The sequence below is a fragment of the Megalopta genalis genome, chromosome 5, assembly GCF_051020955.1.
Source record: "Megalopta genalis isolate 19385.01 chromosome 5, iyMegGena1_principal, whole genome shotgun sequence".
NCBI classification, from domain to species: Eukaryota; Metazoa; Arthropoda; class Insecta; order Hymenoptera; family Halictidae; genus Megalopta; species Megalopta genalis.
Window position 1 is genome coordinate 18,942,856 of NC_135017.1, and position 14,856 is coordinate 18,957,711.

Genomic DNA, 14,856 nt, shown 5'->3' on the forward strand with positions numbered 1-14,856 from the left:
TGTGTCGTAAAGGTGTGAGTGAAGAACTGAACACATTATGGCCTACCGCAGTATTTATTTATGCGGACGTTCGTTTCTACAGCTACATTTTAAACATCATCGAAATATACATAGTACGGATAAATAGTAAATAAATACAATATCTTAACAAACGTTAAAAATTAGCGAAATATTTGATCATGGTTGTGAACTGGTAGACATATCAAAGATGCAAAAAAAAAAAAGAAGAAGAAAAATGCAATTTTGTTCAATGCATACAGTAATGGTACTTACGCAATTGAATAACGAACATACGTGAAAGTAACCAATAGGTGTATGTATGAGATTCTTTTTATACATATTGAAAGAACGCGTTAGTGAGACAGTCAAGTAACGCTGCAATCGCTAAGTGATTCGAACGATGCCGTCGGTGTTACTGCGAAACGTACACATATAGTACACATGCCACCGTGATTGTATGCAATCATAATGTCCAACAGTATCGTTCGTTCCTAAACATCGACTGTGAGGTGTTCATGTGTATCGTATAAATAAATTTTCCATTTATGCTATAATAGTACTATATAGTTATGAAGATCACGTCTGAAACGAGCAAACCGTTGCCACTTAAATGTTTATCCTTGGTTCACGTTTAAGCGAACGATCGTTCTCATCCCATCATAGTTGTTAAAATACTACCTGCGATCATTATTATTGGCAGCCACGTTTCTTCTGTTTCAGACGATGATTATTCTATGCATTATGAAGAATGTTGCCCTATGCATTCCCTTTTCGTAATACACGCGATACACATATATGCACGTATACGCACGAATATACATACATATATATATCACTACGCCTAATTAAATATTTAATATTGGTATCCTCCGTTGGCAGCGGCATCGCCACCACTTCCTGACGGATATCCACCATTACCGTTGCCGCCGTTTCCGTTTCTGTAGCCGCCATTGCCGTTGCCGCCCGGTCCTCCAGACGGATATCCTCCTTTTGCGAAAGACAAAGCGATCGTTAGTAACTCATTTTACAGGATTAACATACTATTGTTGCGCGCAAATACTAACGAAGCATGATTGTTAACGAGAAGTTTATTCGTAAGTGCAGTACTACTTGATTACGAGCTAAACGATATTCTGAATTAGAAGAAGTAGTTGTCCAGGAAGAAGTCTTATTACAATTGGATTAAGGAACGGAATAATTTGTGATAAATATTGAATCAACGATGTCGGAAAATCTGTCGAAAATCATGAGTGATTTCTACAAGGTTATGTCCGAAGTGACGAGACACCGAAGGAAAGTCGAATCGTTCGCAAACCGGTGAATCACAATAATTGATAAATTATCACTACAGGTTAACACGTTGATTATCGAATATCAATCCCAAAAATTCCCGCGATATCAAAGTCATTTAATTGAATGATAGCCGGGACTAGAAAGTTAACATTTACCATAGGAAATATTAGCTCGACTCTTTCGTATTCTAAAAATCTTGGTAACATTCGGTCTGTTCAATTTGTTATGATTACCATGAATTTCGAAACCTAACCTGTTAAAGGACCCAATTATGTATGAATACGTGTGGCTTCAAAGAGTGTTCTCGTTATTTCCTTAGGTAAACGATGAAACCCTACAGTTTGGAGACAAAATTTGTCTTTCTTTTTTCTTTTTGTTACCGTTGCCGTGATCAGATCCACCGCCGTTGCCACCAGGTCCTCCTGACGGATAACCGTTACCATTGCCGCCGTTTCCGTTTGGACCGCCGCTTGGATAGCCATTGTCGCCGAAGTCACCGCCACCGTTGCCACCGGGCCCACCGGAGCCGTATCCACCGTTGTTCGCTTCACCCTCGTATCTAATCTGTGGTTTAAATCCATCTTGATCGGCCTCGTATTCAATGATCTGCTTCCTTCCGTCAGGAAGCAGAACGTTGAATTCTCCTTGGGCACGATCGCCGTCTCGGGTCTCCGTGTGTCCGTAATCAGCGCCGGACTGCTCGTCCTTCACCTCATAAGAGAATTCGTACTTTGCCGGCTCCTAGATCATTAATCTCCGTTTTTTCCCGACTGATATTTCCAACGGGCGAACAAGCTCTCTATTATAGCATTTAGGCGAGCGTCCATCCGAGAGTAAATCTCCATAGTTTTGTATATGCGGAGCCCGCCAGGCCCGCCCTCGAGGCTCGGGTCGAACCGAGGCTACTGTCAGATGTGCCATCGGATGATGCCACTGTCACTACTCTCACAAAACGAATCGGTTTTATACTGTAAGAGTAGTTATCTGGCAGTGGCCCTAGTTCGGCTCAAGCCACGAGGCTCCACAGCACAGCTGGGTAAGACGCGGGCGGGCTAAAAGGCCTGGTGGATCCCGCATGTACGAAACTATAGAGCAACCGTCGAGAGATTTGCTCTCAGATGGACACTCGCCTTTAGAAAGAGAATGAAACTACCGTTTCAGCTTCGCATTCATATCTCTTCTTCGACAAAGCGTTTGTTATGAATTATATTATGAGTAGCCTGCGGATAGAATTTGTTGCATCTATTTGGAATAGAACTATGCATCATGAAGTGATTAGACTAGTATCTCGATCATTTAATTAACAATTAAATGTGCCGTATTAAGAGGAATTTCCAAATTGCAACAAAGCGTCCGTACACCCTCGACAAATAGTAGAAAATGGTCTCTCCAGTGTAAAGTCGGTGATACGGTAAATTCTCCTTAATTGACGCTCACCATTGCGGCTCGTTTTTATAATTACCGATTGTCAGCAACTACAAAAACGAGTCGCAAGGCTGGAAAAATCGCGCTTCCTCTCTTCAAATTGTCCATTCTCGTCTCCAAGCTGAGCGTCAATTAGGGAGAACTTACTGTATCTCGTAAAGCGTTCACTCACGTTACTCTCCTCGTCTCCGTTGCTTCCATAACCACCGCCGTTTCCGCCGGGTCCTCCGTTGGAGTAACCATCGTTCCCGCCGGGTCCACCGGAAGGATAGCCACCGTTTCCGTTGCCACCGGGCCCGCCAGAGGGATAACCGCCGTTGCCGTTCCCATTTCCGCCGGGTCTTCCGGACGGATAGCCGCCGTTTCCGTTACCACCGGGTCCTCCCGATGGGTATCCACCGCTTCCGCCGCCGTTGGGTCCGCCGGACGGGTATCCGCCGTTTCCTCTGCCGCCTCCGTTATGACCACCGTTTCCACCGCCGTTGTTTCCGTTTCTGCCGGGTGGCCCGTAAAGTCCCGACGGTCTCCCATTGTTGGCATCCGGCGCCCCGTAGCTGCTCGACGGCCGACCACCGTTGCCGCCGTTTCCTCCACCGTTCCTTCCGGGTGGTCCGTAAAGACCGGACGGAGAACCGCCTCCGTTGCCGCCGCCGAAACCGTTGCCACCTTCCGGAGCCCCGTAGCTGCTCGACGGCCTGCCGTTGCCCGCTCCGCCGTTTCCACCGCCGAACCCGTTTCCTCCACCAGGTGCTCCGTAACTGCTCGACGGCCTGCCGTTGCCCGACCCGCCGTTTCCGCCGAACGGCGCCCCGTAGGAGCTGGACGGCTGTCCGCCGCCCCCGAAGCCGTTTCCTCTGCCGCCACCCCCGTTCCTTCCGCCGCCACCACCACCGTTCCTGCCACCGGCAGGCGCTCCGTAACTGCTCGACAGACCGTTGCCACCGCCGCTTTGCCCGTCGAAACCTGGCGCTCCGTAGCTGCTCGAAGGGCTTCCGCCGCCTCCCCCGTTACCGCCATTTGGCGCCCCGTAACTGCTCGACGGGGTGCCGCCGTTTCCGCCGCCAGGAGCTCCGTAACTGCTCGACGGGGCGCCGCCGTTGCCACCGCCAGGTGCTCCGTAACTGCTCGAAGGCCCTCCGCCGCCCCCTCCGCCGCTACCACCGCCGGGACCGCCGCCCCCAGGCGGCAAGTACGAGTTCACCGGGGGCTCTGAGCGCACCAGGCTGAGGGCCACCACGAATACCGCTAACGCGATCTGTAAGTTGCGAGATTTCGTGGACATTACGACTTAATCGGTAAACCGGGGAAATAGGTGGTGGGGCCGGAAGTCGAACACTTCGGTCTGTTTATCAGTAGACCGCGGATTTTTATGGAAAATGAGAATTGTCTGCGATAATTGTAAAATGGAGAGACTGAATAGCAAGTTCTTTCGTTCTTTCTTTAAGCGTTTTAACGGATTGAAGATAATACAGGGATGTTTTTGATCTCTTTGCTATTTCAAATTGAACTTGGTCAATTTTAATATTAAGATAAAACGAAATCCGCGGTCTATTTCGTGGCGAAAACGAGCAGCGATTTTGTGAAGCGGACTGATTCGAATGATTGAAGGGAATCGACGGTGCTATTGCAAGATTGTTAACATTTTCGAAGAAGAATTTGAATCCGTGATTGACACCAGTGTCTTACGATCAGGTCTTGGAATTTAAGAAGATGTCTACGTTCACTGCAATTTAGTGAAACTGTTGAAAGGGACAATATATTCTTCTTCGATTCCTGTCTCGTAGAATTGTATTTTATGTAAAGTCTATTTATCGGAGATCTCACGTAAATCTTGTAGCAATCTTTGCAAACATACGATCTTCTACCTGCTTAATAGTTTGTCGTTCGACGGATTCAATTTTTTAAATCGTCGTACTACTTCCTGTTTTATATAATCTATAAAAATCGAACGTTACGTATGCGACGAACACGTAAAAGAACAAAGAAATCGTGGAGAGCACGGTGGTCGACGGAACACGGACACTGGCATACTACAAGTAGAACTAGCGAGCAATGGTCAGACATCGCGCGAAACTCTTCGAAAGCACCGAGAACTGAAACGTGTCTTGATTCGACTTCTCCGATCACGGGATCTGAAATATGGCGTTTTAGCACTTTCTCTTACTCACTCTTATATTAATCTGACATAACCGTGGACAACAATGGATCGTCCTGCTTTTATAACTCTATTAAGTAAGATGCAGAATCCCAAGTTCTCGCTGGACCAACTCGAATCTATCGATACGACGAAACTCAATTTTTGGCAACAGATCAGACAATTGCTCAACGTTCAACTTTCGTATGAAAACGTTCTGCTTTCCACGGAGATTAATCGGCGATATAAATTCTCCCTAATCGACGCTCAGATTGTGCACAAAAATGGACAATTCTGGAATAGGAGATACGATTATTAGAGCCATGCGGCTCGATTTCATAATTCTTGACAATCGGTCACCATAAAAACGAGCCGCAAGGCTCGAATAATCGCATCTCCTCCTCCGAAATCGTCCATTTCCGTTTGCAAGCCGAGCGCCAATTAGGGAGAATTTTCTATACAAAGAACGACACGTCCGAATTTCGACTAAACAAAGATCGCAGGTCTCTTGCCGGTATCGATCGCTGTCACAAGACTCGCCCGGAGAGGTTTCTATCGCGAATCCCGAGGTTCTAACCGGCAAATAGAACCGAGAAGTATGTACGCGAACGCATTGCCGGATCCCGGCCAGCGATCTCATGGTTCGGAATCGAGAAGATTACGAGCGCGTCCGGGGAAGCGGCGGGAACCCGGACCTCGGTTTCGAAACACGGACCGTTGCCACGACGTGTCTAAACCGGGGGGCAACAATCCTGTTGCCGGCGCGAGCATCATCCTCGATGCTTATCAGTTGCGACAGATATAATTTCGCTTCGCGGCCCGGGTCGGGCCCCCGATGTTTTTCTTTCTCACCTTAGACATGTCGGCGAACCGGCAGCTGTGTGTCCCGTCGAAACAATAAAACCTCGACCGTTCCCGCGGCTGTTCGTTTCGCGTTCCCTCGGTCCGCGTATCCTTGAGAAGGTGAGACGGAGACGGACCCGGTGCCGGGTATCACGCGAGCTACCGTGACGACGATCTTCGCCTGGTTTGGCCGATTCCGCTCCTTAGGAGGAGAACGACGACGACGAAGACGACGACGACGACTACCTTGACTCGTGTGTCGCACACCTTCTTCCACCGTGGCACGGTGTCGAGGGAATGACAAAGTTTGCTTCTAATCCGCTTTATATATCCCTGAGATTCATCCGTGTTTCTAGATCACGGTTTGGTGCAACGCGCGGCCAGGATTTACCGGCGAGGCACCGTGTAACTGTGTCACGGTGGTGTTGAATCGGCCGGTGACGGTGGTAATGGTGAAGAAGAGTGGGACCGCAGGCAACCAGCCACCTAGTGTACGGGTTCGTTCCATATTTCACGGGTTACGAATCCTATATTGTAACGCAATGCGGCGCATCATTAACTTCGAGAGCGTCGTCGCTCTCTTTCCCTCTTTCACTGTGTATGTATTTCTCTTTTACTATATTTATCTCTCTCACACGCACACTGTATTCCTCTCTTACTATATTTCTTTCTCATTATATTCCTCTTTCACTATATTTCTCTCTCACTATATCTCTCTCTCACTATATTTCTTTTTTATTATATTTCTCTTTTACTATATCTCTCTCACTATATCTCTCTCACTATATTTCTTTCTCATTATATTTCTCTTTCACTATATTTCTCTCTCACTATATCTCTCTCACTATATTTCTTTTTTATTATATTTCTCTCTCACTATGTTTCTTTTTTATTATATTTCTCTTCCACTATATTTCTCTCTCATTATATCTCTCTCACTATATTGCTTTTTTATTATATTTCTCTTTCACTATATCTCTCTCACTATATTGCTTTTTTATTATATATCTCTTTCACTATATACATCTCTCTGTCACTATACCTCCCTCTCACTATAATCTTGTACATCTCTCAATCTCCCCATCTCTCCATCTCTCCATCGCTCTATCTCTCCATCTCTCTATCTCACCATCTCTCCATCTCTATCTCCATGCAATTCGACAACTCTCTATCTGTCTCTTCTTTCCCCCGCAGCCGTCGTCCGCGCTCTCGTCCCGCATCTTTCTCGTCCGATGGCGGATCGAGCGGACCGAAGAAGGATACAGGACTCTACGTAAGGATTACGAGCCATCTAAGGACAGCGAACTTCGGCCGCTCGTTTTCGTTAACCGGCTCGATTAATACCCGACTCTCTTGTCTTTTCTTCGCATTCGGACTTTCACGAAATTGTTCGACGCACCCGCGACTCTCTTCCGTAATGTATATATTTATATATCTATTTATATGTATGTACATGTATACGCGTATGTATTTGTCGGTGAATAGAGACATTGGGCAATTGCTACGGCCGGCTTGCTAATTACAGGATAACTGCATAATTAGCGGGCGGACTGCATAATTAGACGAGGCGGGCATCGCGGAGCGATGATCGAACTGGCACGCCGATCGATCGGTAGCTCTCTCGGATTTCAATGGAGAACGAATCGAGCTGCCGGATGACAAAGGGACTCGCCTGTCTTCGAAATCGCTACTTCGAGAAGAAGGCTGCTGATCAGACGGCAGACTTTTATCAGAAAATGGAACAGAGATGAGCACAGGTCCCCGAGCAAAGGTATTTCATTGACTCTCCTTTATTCTGTGCTTATTATTTGTTTATCTGGCACAGAGGTATGTTTAACAATTTTTGTTAATGATGTGTGAAAGCATAGACTGGATATCGATAACGAAAAGTCGTTCCTTCGACTGTACAAGTGCCAAAAGAATTCTAAGAGATCATTGATGACTCTTCGAGTCATTTATCTTTCTCCTTTGGCATTAATAGTTTATGTATGAAATCTTTGTCACGAGTCTAATTCGTTTTTATAGTGCGAGGGGTTGAAATATTTGGAGAAGTACGCAGGGTACGATTTAGACGAAATTAATTAATATTAATTAATTTATTGATATCAATTAGTTGCATATATTTACTAATTTATGCGTGAAATTCTTATCTCAAGTTGTATTTATTTTCATGGTGGAAGGAGTTGAACTAGCCAGGGAAGTACAGTAAATGCTCTCCCCTTGAGCTTCCATATTCATTTAGAAGAATCGAAGAGAATTTACCGCGGTATCTTAGAAACATTTGGAACAATTGAAACGTCCAAACCGAACGAACAAGAAATATTTCCATTTCACACGGCACGTTAATAGCAAGCGGCAACACCGTTTAAGAATTATTAGCGGACGGGCAACGATGAATGCCGACAAAATATTGGTTCCAATTAAAATAGCCTCCGATTAATGCAATACTCTTATTTCTGTCGGATTGTTCGTGCGTCCGAGGCTTAATCATTGTGAAAGGTAACGACTGGTGTATTTAACGAGCGTTAATGGCCACTTGCCCTCAAAATATCTTCGCTCTTTTCGATCATCCTGTTTGATTTCGCAATCGATAAGTAGCCTTCGACATGAATGTCACGGGTTTGATACGGTCCAATTTCCACGCGCCACAATACGCTGATACTTTCGATTCGACGATCGGTCCGCGGCGCGTGTAACGCCACACGATCACCGTTTCCCTATTATCTTCTTCGTAATAACGATTTCTTCTGATTTGCCTGTCGGGAGACGTCCATAGCATAATTGCTTTCCGTTGCTCGTAAACGAGACGCGCGAAAAACGGGAATGATTTTGCCGCGGAATGGGATGTATTCAGGTAAACACGCGCGCCCGATCACGCGCAATTAACTGAAACAACGTTCTCTAATCGTTCATTTTGCAACGAAAATGCTCGCTGGTTTTATTCGTCCTTTCGCAATTAATATTCGCTAATGCGTAAGCATGTTATTCGTGATAAAATGATTTGCGGTAAAATTATTTGTGATGAAATATTATTTGCGATCAAATTATTTGTAATAAAATGATTTGCGATCGAATTATTTGTAATAAAATGATTTGTGATCAAATTATTTGTAATAAAATGATTTGTGATCAAATTATTTGTAATAAAATGATTTGTGATCAAATTATTTGTAATAAAATGATTTGTGATCAAATTATTTGTAATCAAATTATTTGAAGTCGAATGATTCATGATCAAATGATTTCTAATGCAATTATTTGCAATCAGGTCTAAACTCGGCTTAAAAATTCAACGAAATTTCATAAACAACGATCGGGCCGAATACGATTTGCGAGGCGACGAGCATCTGTAAAAAGATGATTATGCTCGAAAGGATTAATTCGAATTGATTCATTTGTATGAATAATCCCGTAGAACTCGGAACATCATAGAGCTCCGAAACACCATAGAAGGGTTAAAAAAGCGTTCCCGTCGGTCATCTAAAATGGAGATATCGCTGGCTCACGGTATCGGCCATTATTCACGAAATAAGACATATCGTCCCCCTTAAACATTCAACGGAAAAAAACGCCGCCATTTACGTGGACAGAACGCGTCGTGACGCGCGACGATCCGCGAAATCGTTCTATAAAAAGATAATCCCGCGTAATTCGTGCGGGGAGGACTGGAAAAGGAGAGACGGCAATTAAACCTATTATGTCCCGCACGGTTAAGGCAACCGGTGCATGCTTTCCGCCGGCGAGACTTTCTCGTCGATGGCTCTTTTTGTTTTTTTTTTTTCTCTTTAACTTCCCCGCGTGCAGACGTCACCGTGCGCCGCGAAGGGGGGAGGGTTCAGACCGTCGCTGCTTAAAATGTACATACGTGAATCCCGATCGGATGCCGATCCGATGCATTTTAATCATATACTTTAGCATGGGATTATGGACCAGGCTGCATCGGCGGCGGCGGGATTCGATGAAGAGATACATCGACGTTTTAGCAAATTAAGCAACGTCGGTTACGTCATTGTTCCTTGATTAACCGGGAATAATCCGGCACGTAATAAAAACGATTTATGGTCGATTAAAATTGTCCTCGCCGATTGCATCGAACGGAAGCCGGGTGGAACATTTATTTCTCCGTTTAATATGCGATACAATTATATTTCAATGCGATATAATTGTATTATAACTTTTTATTTATTACAATAATAATATAATATAAAAGACACCCTTCGAGCGCGCGTTCCCGACAGCTGCAAACGCGAGCAGACGAAGTCGATTAACTAATATCCTCGTGGAGGATATTAGTTAATCGTAATCGACGCGCATCGAAGCGTAATCGACGAGCGAGGGGGGAGAGGGGGCTCGTTCTCGCGGATTTTCGACGAAATTCCGCGGGCCGCGGTTTTTCTGTCGCGCGATTTATCAACGTCACGGGCCGAAGAGGAGCGTCTTTATCAAGCGTGAGCCGCGGTTCGGCTCCGGTCATTTATTAAATCTGAAAAACGGTCTCCGCGGCGCGCGATGTTGCGCGAGATGCGCGATTTATGCGGCTCGGATTCGTCGCGTCCACGTAACGCGCGCCCGCGCTCGAATCCGGGCATAATAAAAGCGGACGCGCGCGCGCGCTCGCGCCGCGATACGATCGAAACCGTATCTAAAACCGATTAAGACGAATTTCAGGATTCGCGAGCGCCGTAAATCTCCGCCGGCGGACGAACAAAAAAAGCCAACAAAACGGTCCAACGGGTCTGTGCGCGGCGTCCTCTCTCCCTCCCCCCGGCGTCGCTTCGCCGCGCCGCGGCGTGTCCGCTATCTCGCTCGTGTACGATGAGCTGCTGATACAATAAACCCGTGACGCAATCTTGCATAATGTATCCCTATCTTAACCAACATCCCACGTTGCCACCACCTGTATTCAGCACGAGTTCACTGATTGCACAAACTCTCTGCATCCAGGATGCGAGCGTGTGTACACGTCGGACAGTTGAATCCGTGTGTCTGCGTGCCCTACTAATTTCGTGACGCGACAGTTCTTCTTCTTCTTCTTCTTTTTCTTCTTTTTCTTCAGGTTCTTCTTCTTCTTCTGCTGCTGCTGGTTCTTCTTCTTCTTCTTCTTCTTCTTCGACGCCGCCGCCGCCGTGCTCTTCCGCTTTTTTTACCATCCGTTTCGGGAGCAATTAAACGAATCAGGCTTAATTAGCCCGGCCGAAATTAATTAACTCGACAAGCGGAGATGATGGACAAGCGGAAAAATTCGTCGTCGCACGCTTTCTACGTGGTATTACCTCAAAGCCATCGAAATATTAAGATGACAAGCGATGCACAATCTGCGGACGCTTATGGATTTATAGAGCTGTTCGACGCGTAACATGGAAATGGAAATGGATACACTTTCTATGGTGTGCTCCTCGTCGACGGGAGGCGAACGGTGTCTGCCCGCGGCTTACGAGCCGTGCTGTCCGATTTAATAACCGTCATTGTTGTTGCGAAACGTCGCTTTTCGAGGACGTTCGTAATGTAATTAGATCTCGCGGATCGTCGCGGGACATTTTGTCGTGCGATTGCTCCGGACTGGGATCGAACTGGAATGCACAGTGAATTCTACGTAAAATCGACGGCTCGGATTGTTGCAGTGTTATTTGGAATCGTTGATGAGAAATAGTTCTGTCGGAAATCATTCGTTTCGATGGATTCGATCGTTTATACTGCGACAAACGTGGCCTCGCGTTTAAAGGGTTACAGCGGCGAGGTTGCGCGAAACTTGAAATCGAGGAACAGCGTCCTGAAGCAGAGGTTCCGAGCTTTAATTTAAAAAAAGAGTCGTCGTTTTACGATGATTTTTCGCGGAGTTGTCGCCGGTCGAAGTTGGCCGATATTTATCGGACATTTTTCTCTGGGGAATTTTCGAACGCGAAACTGAAACAGGAAACGCGTTTAAAGAACGTAAGAATAATGTGCGAAATTGTTGAAAATAGAGAGAAATATTTCTGCAGCATCCGCGGGTTGCGATAAATGCCGGCAATTGTTCATTTCGCGCCCAAACGACGACTTTCGGCGCGCGTTCGATTTGAACACGCGAAAGCGTGTCAAGCTCTTGCGACATATTCCGCGCGCGCGCATCGTAATTTTGCGTGTTCCGCGTTTCGTTTTGAATATCACGAAATCGGATCGGCCGGTGCACTTGCGTATATTTCTCTCGGACGTATTTCATCGGCGGACAAAAACATGCTCGTTCTGCTCGCCGCGGGGAGACGTCGCACGCGTGTCCGCAAAGAAGAAAAGCGAACGCGAGCGAGAATTAATGAAATTACCAAGTGTCTGAATTAACCGGCGGTTGCTCGCTTCTTAATAAGTTTTCCCGATGATTATCTCCATCGGCGCGGCGTCACTTCGGAAAGATAGCAAATTGGTTTCGGAGATAACTCGTTGCGTAAAGCGATCGCTGCTCCGGCTTACCTGCGTGAACAGCTTTCGCGGGTTTTCTGCTGTTCGATTGTTCCGCCGGGACATTCCCGGCCCCCCTCAAACCAGCAATTTATTATGCTCATTATATCGTGCATGCTTTCCTCCGCGAAACGCGCGATTCCCCTAATCGCTTCGATCTCTTAAACGCTCCGCGATTTTCATCTTTCTTGCCCGCGTCGTGATTGATTCCCTGTAATAAATACTTCCACGGTTAATGAAATAATTGGGCACCACCGGCCTTGTATTTGCTTTAGCCGCCGTGATTAATCATTCGGCAACGATGTTGCGTCGCACGCGGCATAAATTCGACGGCGAAACTCCTGTCGGATGTCGAAGCGCCGTACGAACGTTCGTTCCTCGATCTGTGCCTTTTTCTTTGTCATCGAACGTTTGGCCATTCTGTTGCTATTAAAATTTCGGTATATATATATATGATTCAAAAATCTACAGTGTAGCAATTTGTACAGAAACATGTATAGTCCTCGCGCGACAAGAAGGCAGCTTCGCGTCCACGTTTCCCCTCCCACTGGCTGTCCCACTGTCGGGCAGCTAGTAGGAGGGGGAACGCGAAACTGCCTTCTTGTCGCGCGAAGACTGTACATACGTAATTGTAACATGTATTTAAATACATGCGCAGGCGTGTATATGATAACTAGACCGCGGATCTTCGTGCGTTCGTGGTAAAAATACAGTGCTGAAATTTTTACGATTATTCTATTACATGTTATTCGTAGAAAATATTCGCAGAAAAATCGAAAGGGTTGTGCCAAACGAATCGAATGAAATGGAACGATCGAACGTCGAAATACTGTTGGAACAACGTCTGGGCCGTCGATCGTAAGAACACCACGTGTCCGATGCGTGCGACATACGTTTAAAGAAAGAGACGGCGGTGCGAGATCGGTCGCAAGACCGAAAACGCGGGGAACCCGAGGAATTTAGCAATTCCGCGCTCGTTATCACGATATCACGACCACGATCGTCCGCGGCGATAGTTTTATCGATGGATATGCACATTGTAATGGGGTGCATCCGTTCTAAACGGCGGCCATTTATTCCGATGAATCAGAGCGTGCTTTCTCTGGCCGAGCAGACGCCGCGGATCGCGATCTATACGTGTATACCTGTTCGATATCGCCGCGCCGGCATAATCGGAGGAGTTTCACCACTTCTCTCTCTCTCTTTCTCTCTTGCTCTCGCTCTCTCTCGCTCTCTTTCTCTCTTGCTCTCGCTCTCTCGCTCTCTCGCTGTTTGATCTGTGAAAGTGTTGGTGGCCTGAAGATGAGCGCTCGTGCTACAGTTAGGTAATGTTCTTTTGCCCGATCTAATTTACTGTCCCTACATCGATCTACAACTGTCTCACCGAATTGCAACATCCGCGCCGTTAACGATGCAATGCGCGGTTAGGCGCTTACGCTTTTGATATAACGCGGGTAACTTATTGCCGGCGAGGAACGCGTAGACCACGTCGCGCCTCTCCTTCGCTCTTATTCGCCTCGTTTCGTATCGTTCCGTTCCGTTCCGTTTCGTTTCGTTTCGTTTCGTTTCGTTTTCCGCGGTCCGATCACACGAAATCATTTTTCACGTACCGGCGATTACGGCGACGGCGATCATCATCATCATCATCATCATTATCACCGTGATGATGATGATGATGATGATATTAATATTATTATTATTATAATGATGATGACGATGGCGATGATGATGATGATCTCGATAATTAGGGCGATTAGGCAGTCGTTATTTCATTAGGTTTCTTCGTTTTACGGAATAGCCGACGTTTAATTGCCGCGATCGCCGTTACCTGGGCAGAAATTCTTCGATAATCGTCCACGAATAAAACACAATCGTCGATTGCGTACTAATTGTCGCTGGCGAAGGAAGCATCGATCTCGACCTGATGGAATTATTAGCGCCGGCCTGTTCTTAGAGGCGGTCGCGCGTTTTAGAGCGCATCCGGGTTCGCGGTTTTTGTCGCGTCGCAAATGAGACGGCGGTGGTTGTCGGTAAATTTTCAGGAAATATCGCAGATCGTTTCGATGTTAATTCGTTTTATGCGAAATTGCTACGTGGGAAATAGTTCGAAATATCGGTGTCGCGAAACGTTGAACTTTATTTTCACTTTTTAATAGCTTAAGGAAAACGAAGTGGAAGAATGATCGATTCGCTCGAAGATCAATTTTAGAGTGAATTTAAATTGCTGAGAGGGATGACGATCATTTTCCAGCGGAATTAATTCGAAGCGCAAGGGGGTGAATATAATTATCGAGAAAGGCGAATATAGTTATTAAAACAGGTGGACATAATTATCGAAAAGAGCGGACATAATTATCGAAGAAAGGTGAACATAATGATCGAAAAAGATGCGAACATAATCATCAAACGGAAGAATTCATAGTGCGAAACCTGTGTCCACGAAGGGGATGAAATTTTTTAAATATGTTTTAGCTCGATAAAATCCGACGAAATTCGCGAACAATTCGAAGATCAATTGTTATTGCAATAAAACGCAAGATCGCACGCGCGGCCATCGCAACCCTCGGCGCACCGTGAAATCAGAATAGCTGGGGGGCATATCGATAGCATACTTTCCGATGAAGAAATGAAGCGATTCCTGTCATCGTATCCCCCGCGGTAACGTGCCGAGTGCAAGAGGTTAATTTCTATAATCCGACGTTGAGCAACATCCCCGGCGAGGATCCGTC

General features: G+C 46.1%; 1 protein-coding gene across 1 annotated transcript; it reads right to left on the bottom strand.

The window, feature by feature from the left end:
- Positions 1-35: 35 nt before the first annotated feature.
- Positions 36-6,005, bottom strand: LOC117219764 (uncharacterized). Its single transcript, XM_033469173.2, has 4 exons — positions 5,705-6,005; positions 2,891-3,973; positions 1,674-2,034; positions 36-987 (listed from the first exon to the last, which is right to left on the bottom strand). The coding sequence occupies exons 1-4, from the start codon at positions 5,711-5,713 to the stop codon at positions 854-856; spliced, it is 1,587 nt and encodes a 528-aa protein (XP_033325064.2). The 5' UTR covers positions 5,714-6,005; the 3' UTR covers positions 36-853.
- Between the last annotated feature and the right edge of the window lie 8,851 nt (positions 6,006-14,856).